A 15,976-nucleotide genomic window follows, 5' to 3' on the forward strand; every position below is an offset into this window, starting at 1 on the left:
GGCTTGAGGTTGTTTGCATCATGGATAACAGACACAGATTAAACTGAAATTAATTATGAACGTAAACTAGGTTGTTACACCACATATCCTCCTTATAAAGAATTTAAAGTACTTTATAAAAATATGAAATTGCTTCTTTTATTACTTGAAAAACCTTTCAGGTCAAATATAGCAACTGCTTATGCAGAGAACAGTGTACCCAGTTTGGTCTGGGGAGTTAACATATGCAATTATACATAAGAGTAAGGCAAAGTGTAAACCCTGGGGCATGGCATGTAGATTAAAATGGAATATATTTTATCCCAGTCATAAGTTAGAAGTGTGTGGAAAGTGGCGGAAGATCATAGAAATGTCTGTGTTTAGGTGTAAGTCTTCTCTATGGAAGAGAGTATTGAGACTCTTAAATACACGGTTAAAGACAGAGATCTTTATCACTGTTCTTTCACTTTGAATGCCCTCTCCTTTCCTATCTATCCTCCTACTTCTGTGCTTCCTGCTTTTATCTTTCAAGATCCAAATTAAAAGTTACATTCTCTAGGAACTTGAGAGTTAAACACTTTATTTTTTGCATTTTTACAGTACTTAGTCCAAGCCTCATTGAAACAATTCTAGTTAATTTATTCAACCACAGCCATTTACATGTTAATTTTATCATGTTGTTTTAACGGTTATCTTCCCTAATAGGGTGGGAAACTTTGGAAAGCAGGGACTGTATTCTTATCATCTTTGAATCCTTTTCATCTAGCACATTGCCTGGCATACTGTAAATATATTAATATTTATTCTTTGATGAAAGTATCAGTGAATGACCTTAGTGTCACAGATGTCTTAAGCAATTTCACTAATAATAGCTAACACTTGTATAGCACTTATTATGCACCAAACACTGTTCCAAACAATTTACATAACTGTACTGATTTAGTATTCCCCATCATTTTATGAGATAGGTACTTTTACCAACCTCAGAAATAAACGTGTGAAAAGAAGGAAGGAAGGAAGATAGGTAGGCAGGCAGGCAAAGGAAAATGAAGTAATATGCCCTAAGTAACCTAACTAATAAATGATAAAGTTGGATTTCAAATTCAGGTCTGACTCTTCACCACTATACTAACGTTGATTCTACTCATCATAGTGACAGGCAAAAGAAGATCACCACTAGGGGGTCTGAAAAATAGCCAGTTTTCCAGCATTGAAGTGAATTCTTTGTGATCTGTATCTGTTGGATTAAATATACTAAGGGCGGGTGATAGCAGTAAATGCAAGGATCTTTGGAATGGTTACATGAAGGGATTTAATTGTGAATAGGAGAAAAAGGAATTGCCTTATGTTTATATGCTTTGTGTTTATATTAATGGCAAAAGTGTTGGGTTGGGGAAATAACTGAAATGGAAATTAGTATGTTAACTTTAGGGACTAAAGTTGACTCTAAAAGTAACTCTAGAAATTAAGGCTTCACCAAATTTTCATAAGCAGAATTGCAGACGTTGGCAGGCTTTTCCGGTAGCATCCATGGCTATCCACTAAAGCTGTGCTCTCAAAACATTATTGTTCACTTATCTCCTAAAGGAATTTTGAAAAACTATGTATCCTTTCAAACATTTTTAACTTGACATCATAAGATTAAATAATTGCAAAGAATATGATTTTTAGCATATTACAGACAATTAAAAATAAAACTAGAATACCCTATATTTGAATGTATCTCAAGAAATCTAATGACTTGATATCCACCATTACCTATTGAAAAAGACATCAACGAATACTCTTCAGCAGTAGTAAATTTTACATAAGTTCATTTGCTTCTTGAACTCATCCATTTCACACCTCCATATTATAATTATTGTATACCTGAGAGTCTTAGTTTATCACATATGCTTTTCCACAATAAAATTGTTTTGCCTAAGTTTTTAAAAATTTTAATTTGCTTTGATCATAAGGTTCTAAATGGTATCATGTACTTTAGTTATATTTTTGTCAAATCCTTGGAGCTACATATTTGGCTTTTTCAGCTTTCGAAAATGTCCTCCATAGAACAGCACTTGGCTGCGTGAGTTCTCATTGACCAAATCAGACTGACTTTCTGACAGAAAAGTCTGACTTCATTTTTTAAGTCAAATAAACGTGTTAACATGCATCCCTATGACAGCCATTTTTCTTCTGAATTTAAATTCTAAGATAGAAACATAGATAATTTTTGGAGCTTTGCCTAGGGCCTATCACTTGGCCAAAATAAGATTCCACCACCTTTATTTTCCTTTACTAGTGCCCCCTTTGCCTTGCTGTGAGGGGACCTTTCCTTAGGAGCAACACATTTTTTGATAGTGAGGGGCAAGGGGCGCTGATAAGTGGAACTGATAAAAACGGTTATCACTTCCTCTGCTTCCCCTGGAGAGCATCCAGGGGCCAGAATACTCTTATTTCTAATGCCAAGATTTATTGTTAAGTAAAAGGAATTCCTGTTGTAGGTGCCTTCACAAAAAATGGCTGCCTCGAAACCTAAACTTTGAATTTTCCTCTGGGCACTTGGAGATTTTTACACTCTTCGGAATGTACCTTAGAAAGATTCAGGGTGGGTGAGAAGTAAGAGTTTTTTCAGGAATATATCTTTTGGAGAGCGGGGAAGCAGGTACTAGGTAGGAAAGGGCAACCAGCATGGTACATAGACCAGTCAGAGGCACATTCTTTAGGTAGATCAGTTCTAGGAAGAGTCATATAAAGCTGAGACTTTATAGAAATTGGTTCTCTTAAAATCACGCATGCTGTTTTGGTCCTTGCAAAGTTTTATGTATTTCTAGAGGTATGTGTAATCCCAGGTAAATACTGAGCTCAAGGACAGACTCTTATCTGTGAATTGATCCATATTGATCTTTTCAGACACTCACATAAAGGTAATGATTTTATATCTGTAGTTTTATATTTTAAAATGTGTACATATATGTGATGTGACAAATTTCTCTTGATGAATTGCCATCAGTTACTAAATTAGTAGATTCTGTTCTCATCCTATTGATTTATTTATTTAAGACATAAAACAAACAGATCTTCAGGGCCAGCCAGCAGTGTTCTATCTTTTTTTGATTTTTTTTTTTTTAAGATTTTGTTTTTAAGTAACCTCTATACCCAATGTGGGGCTCAAACTCACAACCCTGAGATCAAGAGTTTCATCCTCTACCAACTGAGCCAGAGAGGTCCCCCAGCCAGCAGTGTTTTTTGAATAATTTGTTTTCATGGTATTTTCAATTCAACACTTAAGAATCAGGAGATTTGACTTTTTTTTGAAAGATTTTATTTTATTTATTTGACAGAGATCACAAGTAGGCAGAGAGGCAGGCAGAGAGAGGGGGAAGCAGGCTCCCCGCCGAGCAGAGAGCCTCATGTGGGGCTCCATCCCAGGACCCTCAGATCACAAACCAAGCAGAAGGCAGAGGTTCAACTCACTGAGCCACCCAGGTGCCTTGAGATTTGACATTTAAACCCAAATTTACACTTTTTAGAAGTTGGAAAATATGGCAAAACTGGACCTGTATATACACATTGCAATAATCAGACCTGAGCTGTGACTCTCTTCTTTAGATTGTGCAAATGCTTTTAATTTACACATTTCTGTTTTCTGCTTAGTCTTCATAGGCATCTACATTTCATAGCCCCTGATCTTGGGATTGACTATTTTCTGATTAATAGCATATTACAATATTATTTAACTTTAAAAAATAGATAAATTTGATTGAATTGCTAATTGCTTGTATTGTTTTTTTAAGCATATCAAGAGCTCTTAAAAGAGGACAGGTGAACAGCTCTTTCTGCCCACGGGTCCTGTCCCTGTGCTTTAATAAAACCACCTTTTTACATTAAAAAAAAAAAAAAAAGACAGCTAAATACTAAATCAGCATTTTCCTTTTAATTATTCTTAAGCCTGTTTTAGAAAGAAATACAGATTTCTTCTTGTACTTTATTTCCCCTTTCCCTTTGGCTTAGAACTGAATTAGTTGTGAGGATTAATCTTAAAAGTCTGGGTAGAGCAGTTGAAAACGTTTTCTAAGAATACGAATAAGAAAAAAATGCTTAAAGGTGGATCAGATAATCTCAGTAAAAAAGAAAGGCAGGCAAATGACGATGAGATAGTTTCCATGTATTAAATTAGCAAAAGTTGATACTAACTCAGTGTTGCTAAGTAGGGAAACATTCACTCTTCTCCACTGCCTGAAAGAATGTAAATTAATACAATCTTATTGAAAAGAGTTTGGGAGTTTATTATATCCAAAATCTTTCAGAAGATGCATTACATTTTAATCAACCGTTCCACTTCTAGAAAGAAAATATTTGGTCAGGTATGCAAAAGTAGATGTTAAAAGATGGTTGTTATAACATTTTTATAATTAGCAAAAATTGCATGTAACTTAATAATTTAAAAGAATTGCTTCTATTAATTTTGATATATACATAATAGGCTAGAATACCAAATAGCCACTTAAAATGTTGATAAAGATTTCAGTATCCAAATTTGACTTGTAAGTTAAATCATGTAAGTTAAAGAAGAAATCCCCATCATTAAAACTGGCAAGTCTAATATTCTTTATTTTTATGTAATATTTTAATGTTTTAGCAAAACCCTATTCTTTACCTGGTTATTATCAGATGGGTGCTGACGTGCATCAATATGTCACGTTCAGGAAGCATTAGCTGTCAGACAGCTGGTGACATGTTCGATATGAGAAATGTATTTTTGTTACACAAGTGAAATATATTGTCTTCTTTTCCAAGCCAAGACTAATATTTTGTTTCCAAAGGAAAACTCAAACATTTTCCACATTATTCTTTCTAGACAGTTGTAGGTTTTGTTCCAAAAGCAACATTCATAGATTCTCTATTTTTCTTATCAAATTTGAAATAGACCAGATAGTTTCATGAATCTACTTTATTTGTTTGTTTAATTTTTAAGAAACTTAATTTTCATTTTGTACAGTAATTGGTAGCAAAACTAATATTATTATTCTAGAGAGGTTTTAATTCAGGCTTTTCTTGAATCTTGGTAGAGACTGACATTTTCCATAAATATACTATATTCTAAATTAATTGCTTTTTCCACCTTTTTGTACAGAATACAAAATCAAACATTCTTCCTTGATTGAATCATTGATTAGACAAATACTTTGTTTTTAAGTTTTGTATATTTTTAGCATTTATCGACCCTTTTCAAAGTGATAAAAGGACTAGAATATTTCATGATTATAATTCGATGTTACCCAATTTTAATATGCATTTAGAAATATTAATGTTTATGTATAGTAATGGTATAGTTAACTGGATTAAATACCTTATATGTTGTTACTCAAATCAGAGAAAGAATATATTTTTCTTATGTGTGATGCTTCCATTTAATGTAAATTTCTCAAAAGATTATTATGAGCTGACATCCCAATTTCTTGTTTATGTTTAAGAACATGTTATTTAAATCTTTGTTTACTCTCCTAGCTCATTCTTCATACGTTTTGCATAAGATTATTTATGTTTACCATCTCATCTGCTTTTTACAATATTTTTCCTACAGTTATGCAGAAGGCATGGAGGGAAAGAAATCCTCCAGCTCGAATCAAAGCAGCCTATCAAGCTTTAGAATTAAACAATGAGTAAGTGTGAAATATATGGAAAGTAACTTTGTTTTGCAGGAAACTCAGGCAAATGATTTCATGTTATCTTTTGTCTTTTCCTAAGACACTTAGAGTCATTAGCAGCTCCCCCCCTTGCTTTTTTTTTCATATACTAGAGACAAATTTTAGTGTTCATGGGCATCTATACTTTGGTTCTGAAATTACAAACTTACCTGTGCTTTTGAATTGAAATTATCCTAGAGATACTTTTTAAAATGGGGAATGCTGATCTAATTGGTGATAATTCTTGATAGTTAAAGAGTACAAAAATATTATACCACCTTTTAAATTTTGTTTTTCATTTAAATCATTCATTCAAAGCATTCATTCAGTCCTGAGAACTTTAGTTGCTAATGGAATTGGAGGCATGTGAAGAGGATCAAAATAAGCAAAATGCAGCATTTATTTATTTATTTATTTTTAAAGATTTTTTTTATCTGTTTCATAGACAGAGATCACAAGTAGGCAGAGAAGCAGGCGGGGGGGGGGGGCGGGGGGAGGGGAGCAGGCTCCCTGCTGAGCAGAGAGCCCAATGCGGGGCTCGATCCCAGGACCCTGGGATCATGACCTGAGCTGAAGTCAGAGGCGTTAACCCACTGAGCCACCCAGGCACCCTTTGTTTATTTATTTATTTAAAGATTTTATTTTTTTATTTGTCAGAGAGAGAGAGAGAGAGAGAGCGCAAGCAGGCAGAGTGGCAGGCAGAGGCAGAGAGAGAAGCAGGCTCTCCGCTGAGAAGGGAGCCCGATGTGGGACTCAATCACAGGACCCTGGGATCATGCCCTGAGCCGAAGGCAGCCAGTTAACCAACTGAGCCACTCAGGCATCCCAGGGATATTTATTTTTTATAGTTCTTTATATCAGTTATTTATTTTGAAAAGGCAAAATGTAAAATCATGAGTTAGCCTAATATTTAAATGGAATAGATCAATAAGTATTAATCTGATACTAAATAAATGCCAGGAGTAAAAGTATGGCCCTAGTTGGGGTTAATCAGGGAATGCTTCCTGAATGGTATGAATTTAGCATTGTCCCTGGTATCCCTCAACAACCCCACCCCCCAAGATACATTATCAATATTAAGAAGACCTTCCTAAGATAGAACAAAAATCAGTGTAGGGAACTCCAAAAGCAGTGAATCAGCTTTATTGAAACTCTGGAAACTAATTAAAAGTTTGTAGTATCCTAGAGACTGCTTAATCAATTAAAAAAAACAAAAAACAAAAAACAGCTGAATCACTGTAAGTGAATTTTAAGTGTTTTAATTTACACTGCCCTCCCCCCAATTTCCCACTCTCTTGCTCAGTGGCAGCCTTGAAGACAAAAGTCTGCATTCTGGATATAGGTTCCTTCTACCAGAGAAAGTGGAATGGCTCTTATTCTTGAAGAATTGTGCTTGTTTATTTTGACCTGTCTGGTTGGCTCTCTGAAGGGCCAGCTCAAAGGTATTGCCTTTATTTGGGTTAATTTGGAACTCTCCCAGCACTGACACAGCTACACTTGGGGGCATTTGTTGAAAACACATAAAGACAAATGCATTAGTCCCTGCTGCCCTGGAGCAAGGGATAATAGCTGGGGCAAATAATAGACAAACCAGAAAGCTTGAGAGGAAAGGCTGGGGAATGAAATACTTTGGAAAATAAAGGCTTTTGAAAAACTCCCACATACTCCTGGGAATCTCAGATGTCCCATACATGCCCAAGTTTGGGCACATGCTCAGAAGTGACTTAAGAAGACCCTAAGCTCTCATGTCTGTCTGAATTTCAGGTTCTGCACAAACAAAGTAAAGGCTAAGGCAGGGTTGTAAACTGCCTGGCTGAATGTTGAAGGTGTGCCCCAACACACTCAGAACCAATCTGCAAAGACTTGGCTTTTTTTGTTTTGTTTTTGGTTCCACGTGTTTAAGGCAAGTTCTATCAAATCACTGGCTGATGAACAGGCTAAAGGAGAGAGGATTCACTGGTATATATGATAATGACTACAAACTTCAGAAAATTCGTTCAGAAAAGTCATTAAACAGCTACAACAAGCAACAGCAACAAGCCATGGAGAGGAAGGGGAAATCTGACTGCTAGAGTTGCTAGATTATAATCTTCAAAATTTGCAGTTTTAAACAAATTAAAAAAGACACACAAAGAAACAAAATATGCCCCATTCACAGAAAAGAAAGGAAATGAATGGAGACTGTCCTGAAGGAAGTCGTCAAGACTTTGGACTTTCCAGACAAAAACTTTAAATCAAATATTTTAAATATGCTCAAAGAGGTAAAGGAAGCCATGTGCAAAGAACAAATGGAAGTCATGAGAAGGATATCTTACCACTAGAGGAAATCAATAAAGATTTAGAAATTTAAAAAGAAATCTAGGGGAAAAATTTAGAAAGAGATCTAGAAATAAAGATCAAAAACTCAGTGAACCTCAAGTAAGATATAATCAAAGAAATCTACAATGAGACACATTATAATCAAGCTTTCCAAAACCAAGGACAAGGAGAAATTTCCTGAAAGCAGCAAGAACATCATGAATGAGGAATCTTCAGTAAGAAAAACAGCTGAGTTCTCATCTGAAATCATAGGAGCCAGAAGGCAGTGGGATAACAAAGTCAAAATTCTTAAAGAAAGAAAACTGTCAACTAAGGATTCTTTTTTTTTTTTTTTTTAAAGATTTTATTTGTTTAAGAGAGAGTGTGCTTGAGCATGAGGAGGGTAGAGGGGCAGAAGCAGGCTCCCACAGGAGCCCAGTGCAGGGCTCAGTCCCAGGACTCTGGGATAATGATCTGAGTCAAAGGCAGATTCTTAACCAATTGAGCCACCCCGGTGCCTCCACAGCTAAAGATTCTATATCCAACAAACCTATCCTTCAAAAACGAAGGAGAAATTAAGACATTTCCAGATAAACAGAAACAGTTCATTGCTAGCAGATCTATGTTATGTATAAAAGGATATGTTATAAATAAAAGGATATATTATAAATAAAAGGATACTAGACAGTCTTGACTCCACACAAAGCAATAAAGAACACCAGTAAAGATAATTACGTGAGCAAATATAAAAGTTAATGTATTTTGGGTTTGCAAATATTTTTTTTCAATATGATTTAAAAGACAATGTAAAACTGGGGCGCCTGGGTGGCTCAGTGGGTTAAAGCCTCTACTTTCGGCTCAGGTCGTGATTCCAGGGTCCTTGGGTCAAGCTCCACACTGGGATCCCTGCTCAGTGTAGAGCCCATTTCTCCCTTTCCCCCTGCTGTTCCCCCTGCTTGTGCGCTCGTTCTCTCTCTGTGAAATAAAGTCTTTTTAAAAATCAACAAAATTGCTGAACTTCTAGCTAGACTGATCAATTAAAAAAGAGAGAAGACTCAGATTACTGAAATTAGGAATGAAACTGGAACATTACTACTTAACATTACAGAAATTTAAAGCAGAATACAGTGTACAATTATAGATCTATAAATTAGATAAATAAAAAGGACAAATTTCTAGGAACCAAAACTGATTCAAGAAGAAATAGAAAATTTAAGTAGACTTATAACAAATGAAGAGATGGAATCAGTAATTTAAAAACTTCCAAAGAAAACCAAAGACTAGATTCCTTCACTGGCAGGTGCTACCAAGAACTAGAAGAAGAATAAACACCAGTCCTTCTTAAATTCTTCAGAGAAATAGAAAGGAAGCGTACCTGGGTGGCTCAGTTGGTTGAGTAACTGCCTTCAGCTCAGGTCGTGATCCCGGAGTGCCAGGATCGAGTCCCGCACTGGGCTCCCGGCTCCATGGGGAGTCTGCTTCTCCCTCTGACCTTCTCCCCTCTTATGCTCTCTCTCATGGTCTCTCAAATAAGTAAATAAAACCTTTAAAAAAAAAAAAAGGGAAATAGAAAGGAAGTAATTCTTCCTAACTCATCCTGTGAAGCCAGTATTATCCCATACCAAAACCAAAGACATCACAAGAAACAAAAATTACATACTAATATCCATTATGATGTATATGCAAAAATCCTCAACAAAATAGTAGCACAGCAAATCCAGCAGCATATTAAGAGAATTACACACCAGGAACAAGTCGGATTTGTCCCAAGAAGGCAAATGAAAATCAGTCAATGTAAGATACCACATTAATAGAAAAAAGAGCAAGAACCACATGGTCATTTCTATTGATAGAGAAAAGGTATTTGACAAAATCCTACAGTATTTTCTGATAAAAAAAAAAAACACTAAGAAAGAAAAAAGGAATTGAAGAAAACTTCCTCAAACTGATAAAGGAAAACCCATAGTCTTTCATCTATAGATACGCAGTTTTTATTTACATATTTACAGATGAAAGACTGAAAGGTTTCTTTCTAAGATCAAGAATAAGACAAGGACATCTTTTCTTGTCCTTTCTATTTAACATTGTACTAGAAGTACTAGCCAGTGAAATTAGGCAAGAAGAAGGAAGGGAAAATGACTTCCAAATCAGAAAGGAAAAAGTAAAAACTGTCTTTATTCACAGATTATATGATCTTGTACATAGAAAATCTCAAAGAATCCACACACAAAAAAACCATTAGAGCTAGCAAAAGAGTTCAACAAATTTATTGTCTAAAGACATATAAAACAAAGAGGAAAATGGCAAAAAGCAAGTCTTTACTTATGTCTGTTGTATATCTATACACTAGCAGTGGACAGTCTGAAAAAAAATTGTTTTAAAGATTTTATTTATCTGAGAGAGCAAGAGAAAGCATGAGTGGATGGTGGGGAGAGGGACAAGCAGGCTCCCCACAGAGCAGGGGGCCCAATGCAGGGCAAGATCCCCGCACCCTGAGATCACAACCTGAGGCAAAAGCAGATGCTTAACCGACTGAGCCACCCAGGTGCCTCTGAAAAAGAAATTTAAAAAACAACTCCATTTATAGTAGCATCAAAAATGTTAAAACACTTAAAGATAGATGTAACCAAGGAGTATAAGACTTGTACACTAAAAATGACAAGATATTGTTAAAAAAGTTAAAAAAAATACCTAAATAAATGGAAAGACATCCCATGTTTATGAATTGGAATACTTAATATTGGTAAGATGGCAGCAGTCCTCAAGTTGATCTACAAATTCAATGCAATCCCGATCAAAACTTCATTTGCCATTGTTATGAAATGGACAAGCTGATCCTAAAATTCACAATGAATTACAAGAGCTCTCAAACAGCCAAAACAACCTTGAGAAAGAACAAAATTGGAGAACTCACTTCCTGATTTCAAAGCTTACTGTGAAGCTACAGTAATTAAGTCATAAAGACAGACATCTAGATTGATGGAATCAAGTTGTAAGTTCAGAAATAAACCCATGCATTTATAGTACATTGATTTTTTTTAAAAGATTCATTTATTTATTTTAGAGAGTGAGAGAGTGAGAAGGGTCAGAGGGAGAGAAGCTAACTCCCACTGAGTGGGGATCTCCAGATGGGGCTCAATCTCACAACCCTGAGATGATGATCCAAGCTGAAACCAAGAGTTGCATGCCCAACCTACTCAGCCATCCAGGAGCCCCTATGGTCAATTGATTTTTGACAAGGGTGCTAAGATCATTCAATGGGGAAAGAATAGTCTTCCATAAGTGATACTGGGCAAATGGATAGTCACATATAAAAGCAACCTTTACCTCGCATGATGCACAATTAATTCAAAATTAATCAAAGACCTAAAGTTAAGTGCTAAAACAGAGGAAGAAAACATAGGGGCAGATTTTTATGACTGGATTATGCAATGGTCTCTTAGATATGACACCAAAAGCAGAAGCAACAACAAAGAGAAAATTAGATAAATTAGACTTCATCAAAATTAAAAGCTTTTGTGCATTGAAGGATACTATCAAGAAAGTGAAAAGGCAACCCACAGAATGAGAGAACATATTTGTAAACCATATTTGATAGGAGTCATATCCAGAATGTATCAAGGATTCTAACAACTCATTTACAAAATGATAATCCAATTAAAAAAGGAGGAAGGATTTCAACAGACATTTCTTCAAAGAAGAATTCAGACAGACATTTATGTAAATGACCAGTAAGCACATGAAAAGGTTCTCAACATTATTCATAATTAGGGAAATGAAAATGAAAATCACAGTGACATGCCCCTTCATAAGATGGGTATAACAAAAACCTTCAGAAAATACCAAGTGTTTGCAAAAATATGGAGAGATTAGAACCCGCATACATTGCAGGTGGGCATGTAAAATGGTGTCGCCACTGTGGAAAACAGTGTGGCAGTTCTCAAAAAGATAAAATTAGAACTATCATATGACCCAGAAGTTCACCCCTAAGCATATACTGAAGAGTACTGAAAGCATGTGTTCACAGCAATATTATAATAGCCCCAAACTACAACCAACTCAGATGTCCATCAGCTGATGATGAAGGGATACATAGAACTGGTATATTTACACAGTGGAATGTCAGTCTTAAAAAGGACTGAAATACTTCTCCATGCTACATGAGTGAACTTTGTATATATATTAAAAGTCCCTAAAAAAAAAGTCTCTGGGGGCGCCTGGGTGGCTCAGTGGGTTAAGCTGCTGCCTTCGGCTCGGGTCATGATCTCAGGGTCCTGGGATCGGGTCCCACATCGGGCTCTCTGCTCGGAGGGGAGCCTGCTTCCCTCTCTCTCTCTCTCTGCCTGCCTCTCCATCTACTTGTGATTTCTCTCTGTCAAATAAATAAGTAAAATCTTTAAAAAAAAAAAAAAAGGAGAGTTGCTTGAGAAGAATCAATTGACTTCAGTATCTGTCTAAAAAAAAAAAAAAGTCTCTGAATGACATCCTTTAAAATGATTAATTTTATTATGTGAATTTTACCTTAATTTAAAAAAACCCCAAAACCTTTATAGCAGTGTCATTCGGTATTCATAATATTAATTTTAATATTTCAAAAATAATAAAAATATTTTTGAACAAATATAGGAAAGCTCTCAGAGGAAAGAACCTCTTTTTTCATATAGCTAAACTGTAATTTAAAATATTTATGTTTTGATTCTATCGCATCAATTTATAGCCATCTAGATCTTTTAAAAACGTTTTGTTTTTTGTTATTTAAAAACATTTGAATTGGGTTTAGAATGGCAGTTTGGAGCCCAGTGTTTAAAGCAGCAATGTATCTAATGTTTCAGAGAAATCTAATGTATGTAATGGAGAAATCTCTGTTGATTAGTGAAATTATCAGATAGTTCAATTTAGTGTACTGTTGGAAGGATGCTGAAACGGTCTGATTTGCATTTTCTGAATTTAAAAGATCCTCCTTGCCCCCAGTTATTTGATAGCTACCTTGCCATCATTTTTTAAAAAGGTTTTATATATTTACTTTAGAGAGAGATTGTGAATGAGGGGACAGGCAGGCAGAAAGGGGGAGAGAATCCCAAGCAGACTCCATGCTAAATGTAGAGCCCAGTGCAAGGCTCAGTCTCACACCCCTGAGATCATGACCTCAGCTGGAAACAAGAGTCAGATGCTTAACTAACTGAGCCACTCAGGCACCCTGCTTGGCATTATTTTTGTTTCATGCCTGGTCTTGTACTTTTGCCAACAATTTCTCTTCTCTTGCTTAAACACTGTTCGATGGAAATATAACATGAACCATATTTGTAAGTAAATTTTCTGGTAGCCAGATTTAAAAAGTAGAAAGAAAAAGGTGAAATTAATGAATATATTTTATTTAGCTATATTGAAAATATTAAAATATTTTAATATACAATTGATATATTTCTTAAACTATTAAAGTTTTTTTTACGTTTTTCTAAGTCTTCAAAATCCAGTGTGCACTTTACACTGACATCACATCTCAATTTGGACTAGGCACATTTCAAGTGCTCAATAACTATACGTAGTGAAGGACTTCAGTACTGGACAATTCAGGCTTAGATAATCAGAACTGAAATATAGTCTCCAGAGGAACTACAATATGTACTTGCTATTTCTGGGAATGGAAAGGAAATTTTTTGTTTCTCTTTTTTGTCCCCCAAACAAGTTGATTTACCTTATTAGCCAGCCTTTGACATAATTGATAACAGAAACTTTTCTGTTTTAGTGGGGTGAAGAAAGGGAACTTGGATTGAGCCTGGGTGTGATGAGTAAAAGCAGCAGTGTAGGAGGAAAGACTAGAATTCACACCAAGGAAGTTTTGCTGCAATACAATTGTGGCTAAGCCCAAAAAAGGATGGGGCAGCATACAGAAAGAAGGCTCAGGATTGGAAAAAAGGGTTAGTCCTGGAATGATATATTTCTAAGTCAAATGTTAAGGACCTAAAGATCCTCAGGTGGCCATGGGACTTTATTCTCAATCTTGACCCTCTCCCATACTTGCCCCTGTTAGATGGATATTACAAAGTGTGTACTGGCTAAGAGCAGGCATGACCACTAGAATGTATATAGTTCCTTGAACTACTTTTTAGGTAAGGCTTTATAGATCTTATTTTCTCCCCCCTTTTACAAAAGGAAAATATGAGACAAGCAGTTAGAGAATAAACATAGAAGATAGAAAATACAGTGAAGAAATGTAAGAAAGGAGAAAAATAGTGGAAACACACCAAAAATACACCAACATGCCCCTAACAGAATGTCGAGTGAAGGTTTTTTCCCTTCTTCAAGAAATGGAATATGTAGGTAAAGGTAGGAAATTGTGATGCAGAACAAAAGACATATCCAGGAGAAAATAATTCTTTACCATTTTACTTAAAATTGCCTTGCTTGCTTTCTTCATAGCTGTGCCACTGCATACGTTTTACTGGCCGAGGAAGAAGCAACAACTATTGTAGATGCTGAAAGGTTATTTAAACAGGCACTCAAGGCAGGAGAAACAATTTACAGGCGGTCACAGCAGTGCCAGCATCAAAGTCCTCAGCATGAAGCTCAACTGCGTAAGCAAATTTGTACTTATTTTCACCTGTCTTTTATTTAGCTCCTGCAGTTGGCTCTTTTATGTGTAAGACACAAAATAACAATAGTAAAAACAACCCTTCATACTTAGAAGTTAGCTTCTTTTCATAAGAAATAACTAATCTATTCGTAATATCTGTAAGCCAACAAGACAAACAGGCTTTAGCTAGAGAATGCTTGTGGAAGGGAACAGATGTGCTCTGGTTATTGAGATGTGCTGCTCTGAGATTTAAGGTAATTTAAGAATTACTTAAATTGTGAGAATTGGACTGGTCATTGGAGAAACACAACTCAAATATACCCAAGATTCAGGAGAGCCTTCTGGTAATGATCAGCAGCTTTATCCTTACCCTTCCCCCAAGCAGTAGCAGAAGTACATCATTTGGCTGTGCCCTTCAGACCGTATGTATCTCCACATAGTGCCAGGAAGTGACTGCTTCAGTATAACATCCAGCTCCACATTTGGCATTGATTCTTTTGACTCTTCTCTGTGATACGTTTGAGAACATATGGTCCAAACCAACCGAGATTCTTTCCGCTCTTAAGGATACTCTCTCAGTTAGGATTGAGATACTTCCACCAAAGATGTTAGAATCTGTAATGCTCCTGCTTCCTGCTGTTTTTTGTGGCCAGAGGGTTTTCGTTTAATGATTTTGGCAGATATTGGGCAATAAATTGAAATATGTTTACATAATGCATTATCTGTTAGCAGTTAAGTTCTAAATCTTTTGTTTGTGGAATTAAAATTTGGATAATATTTTCTCTCCAAACTAAATATTGATGTATACAGTATGTTTCGTTAATGTATGTTGTTACAGCACACAACTGTGGTAATATATAATTTTGCAGTCTGGAACTAATGAAACTACATCTGTGAAAAAGCCTTGCCATTTGTCTTTGTATAATCTCAAATATGATTCTGAGATAGTTACAAAAATATTTGTTAGCTCTTTCTAGAAATGGTTTTATAGTTTACTAACTACTAGCTGTTGAGCAAAAGTTCACAGTAACCATGGAAATTTTGTTTTGAACATCTTTTGTTAGTTAAAACAATAGAGATTATTAAAAAAAATTTTATGCAGAAACTCAAAACTAGGTCAGAATTATTTTTTCCTATTGTATGTATTTCTTTTATGTTAATACTAAAATATACTTGTCAAGTATACACTAATTAATTCATATATAATGTACTCAGGTTACTGTTAGAGGCAAAAGTGATTCTGCATTTGTGGATTTTAAGCTTTTACTATAAAAAACTTCAAATAAATACAAAAATAGAACAGTATAATAAACCCCCATTCAATGTTCATCACCCAAGTTTAATAATCTTTGATAGTCTTTCATTCTGAGACAGTTTAATTTTTTTTTTAAAGATTTTATTTATTTATTTGACAGAGAGAGATCATGGAGAGGCAGGCAGAGAGAGAGAGAGA

General features: G+C 35.4%; 1 protein-coding gene across 6 annotated transcripts in view; it reads left to right on the forward strand.

Annotated features, from left to right (window-relative positions):
* ST7L (suppression of tumorigenicity 7 like) overlaps positions 1-15,976 on the forward strand; it is a 118,400-nt gene that overhangs the window by 11,454 nt on the left and 90,970 nt on the right. For all 6 annotated transcript variants that reach the window (XM_032301632.1, XM_032301630.1, XM_032301631.1 and 3 more), the window contains 2 exons: positions 5,549-5,627; positions 14,370-14,524. In XM_032301632.1, the coding sequence (XP_032157523.1) occupies positions 5,549-5,627; positions 14,370-14,524 (234 nt within the window). The remainder of the gene's footprint in view (positions 1-5,548; positions 5,628-14,369; positions 14,525-15,976) is intronic.

This window comes from Mustela erminea, chromosome 10, assembly GCF_009829155.1.
Source record: "Mustela erminea isolate mMusErm1 chromosome 10, mMusErm1.Pri, whole genome shotgun sequence".
In the NCBI taxonomy this organism is placed as follows: domain Eukaryota; kingdom Metazoa; phylum Chordata; class Mammalia; order Carnivora; family Mustelidae; genus Mustela; species Mustela erminea.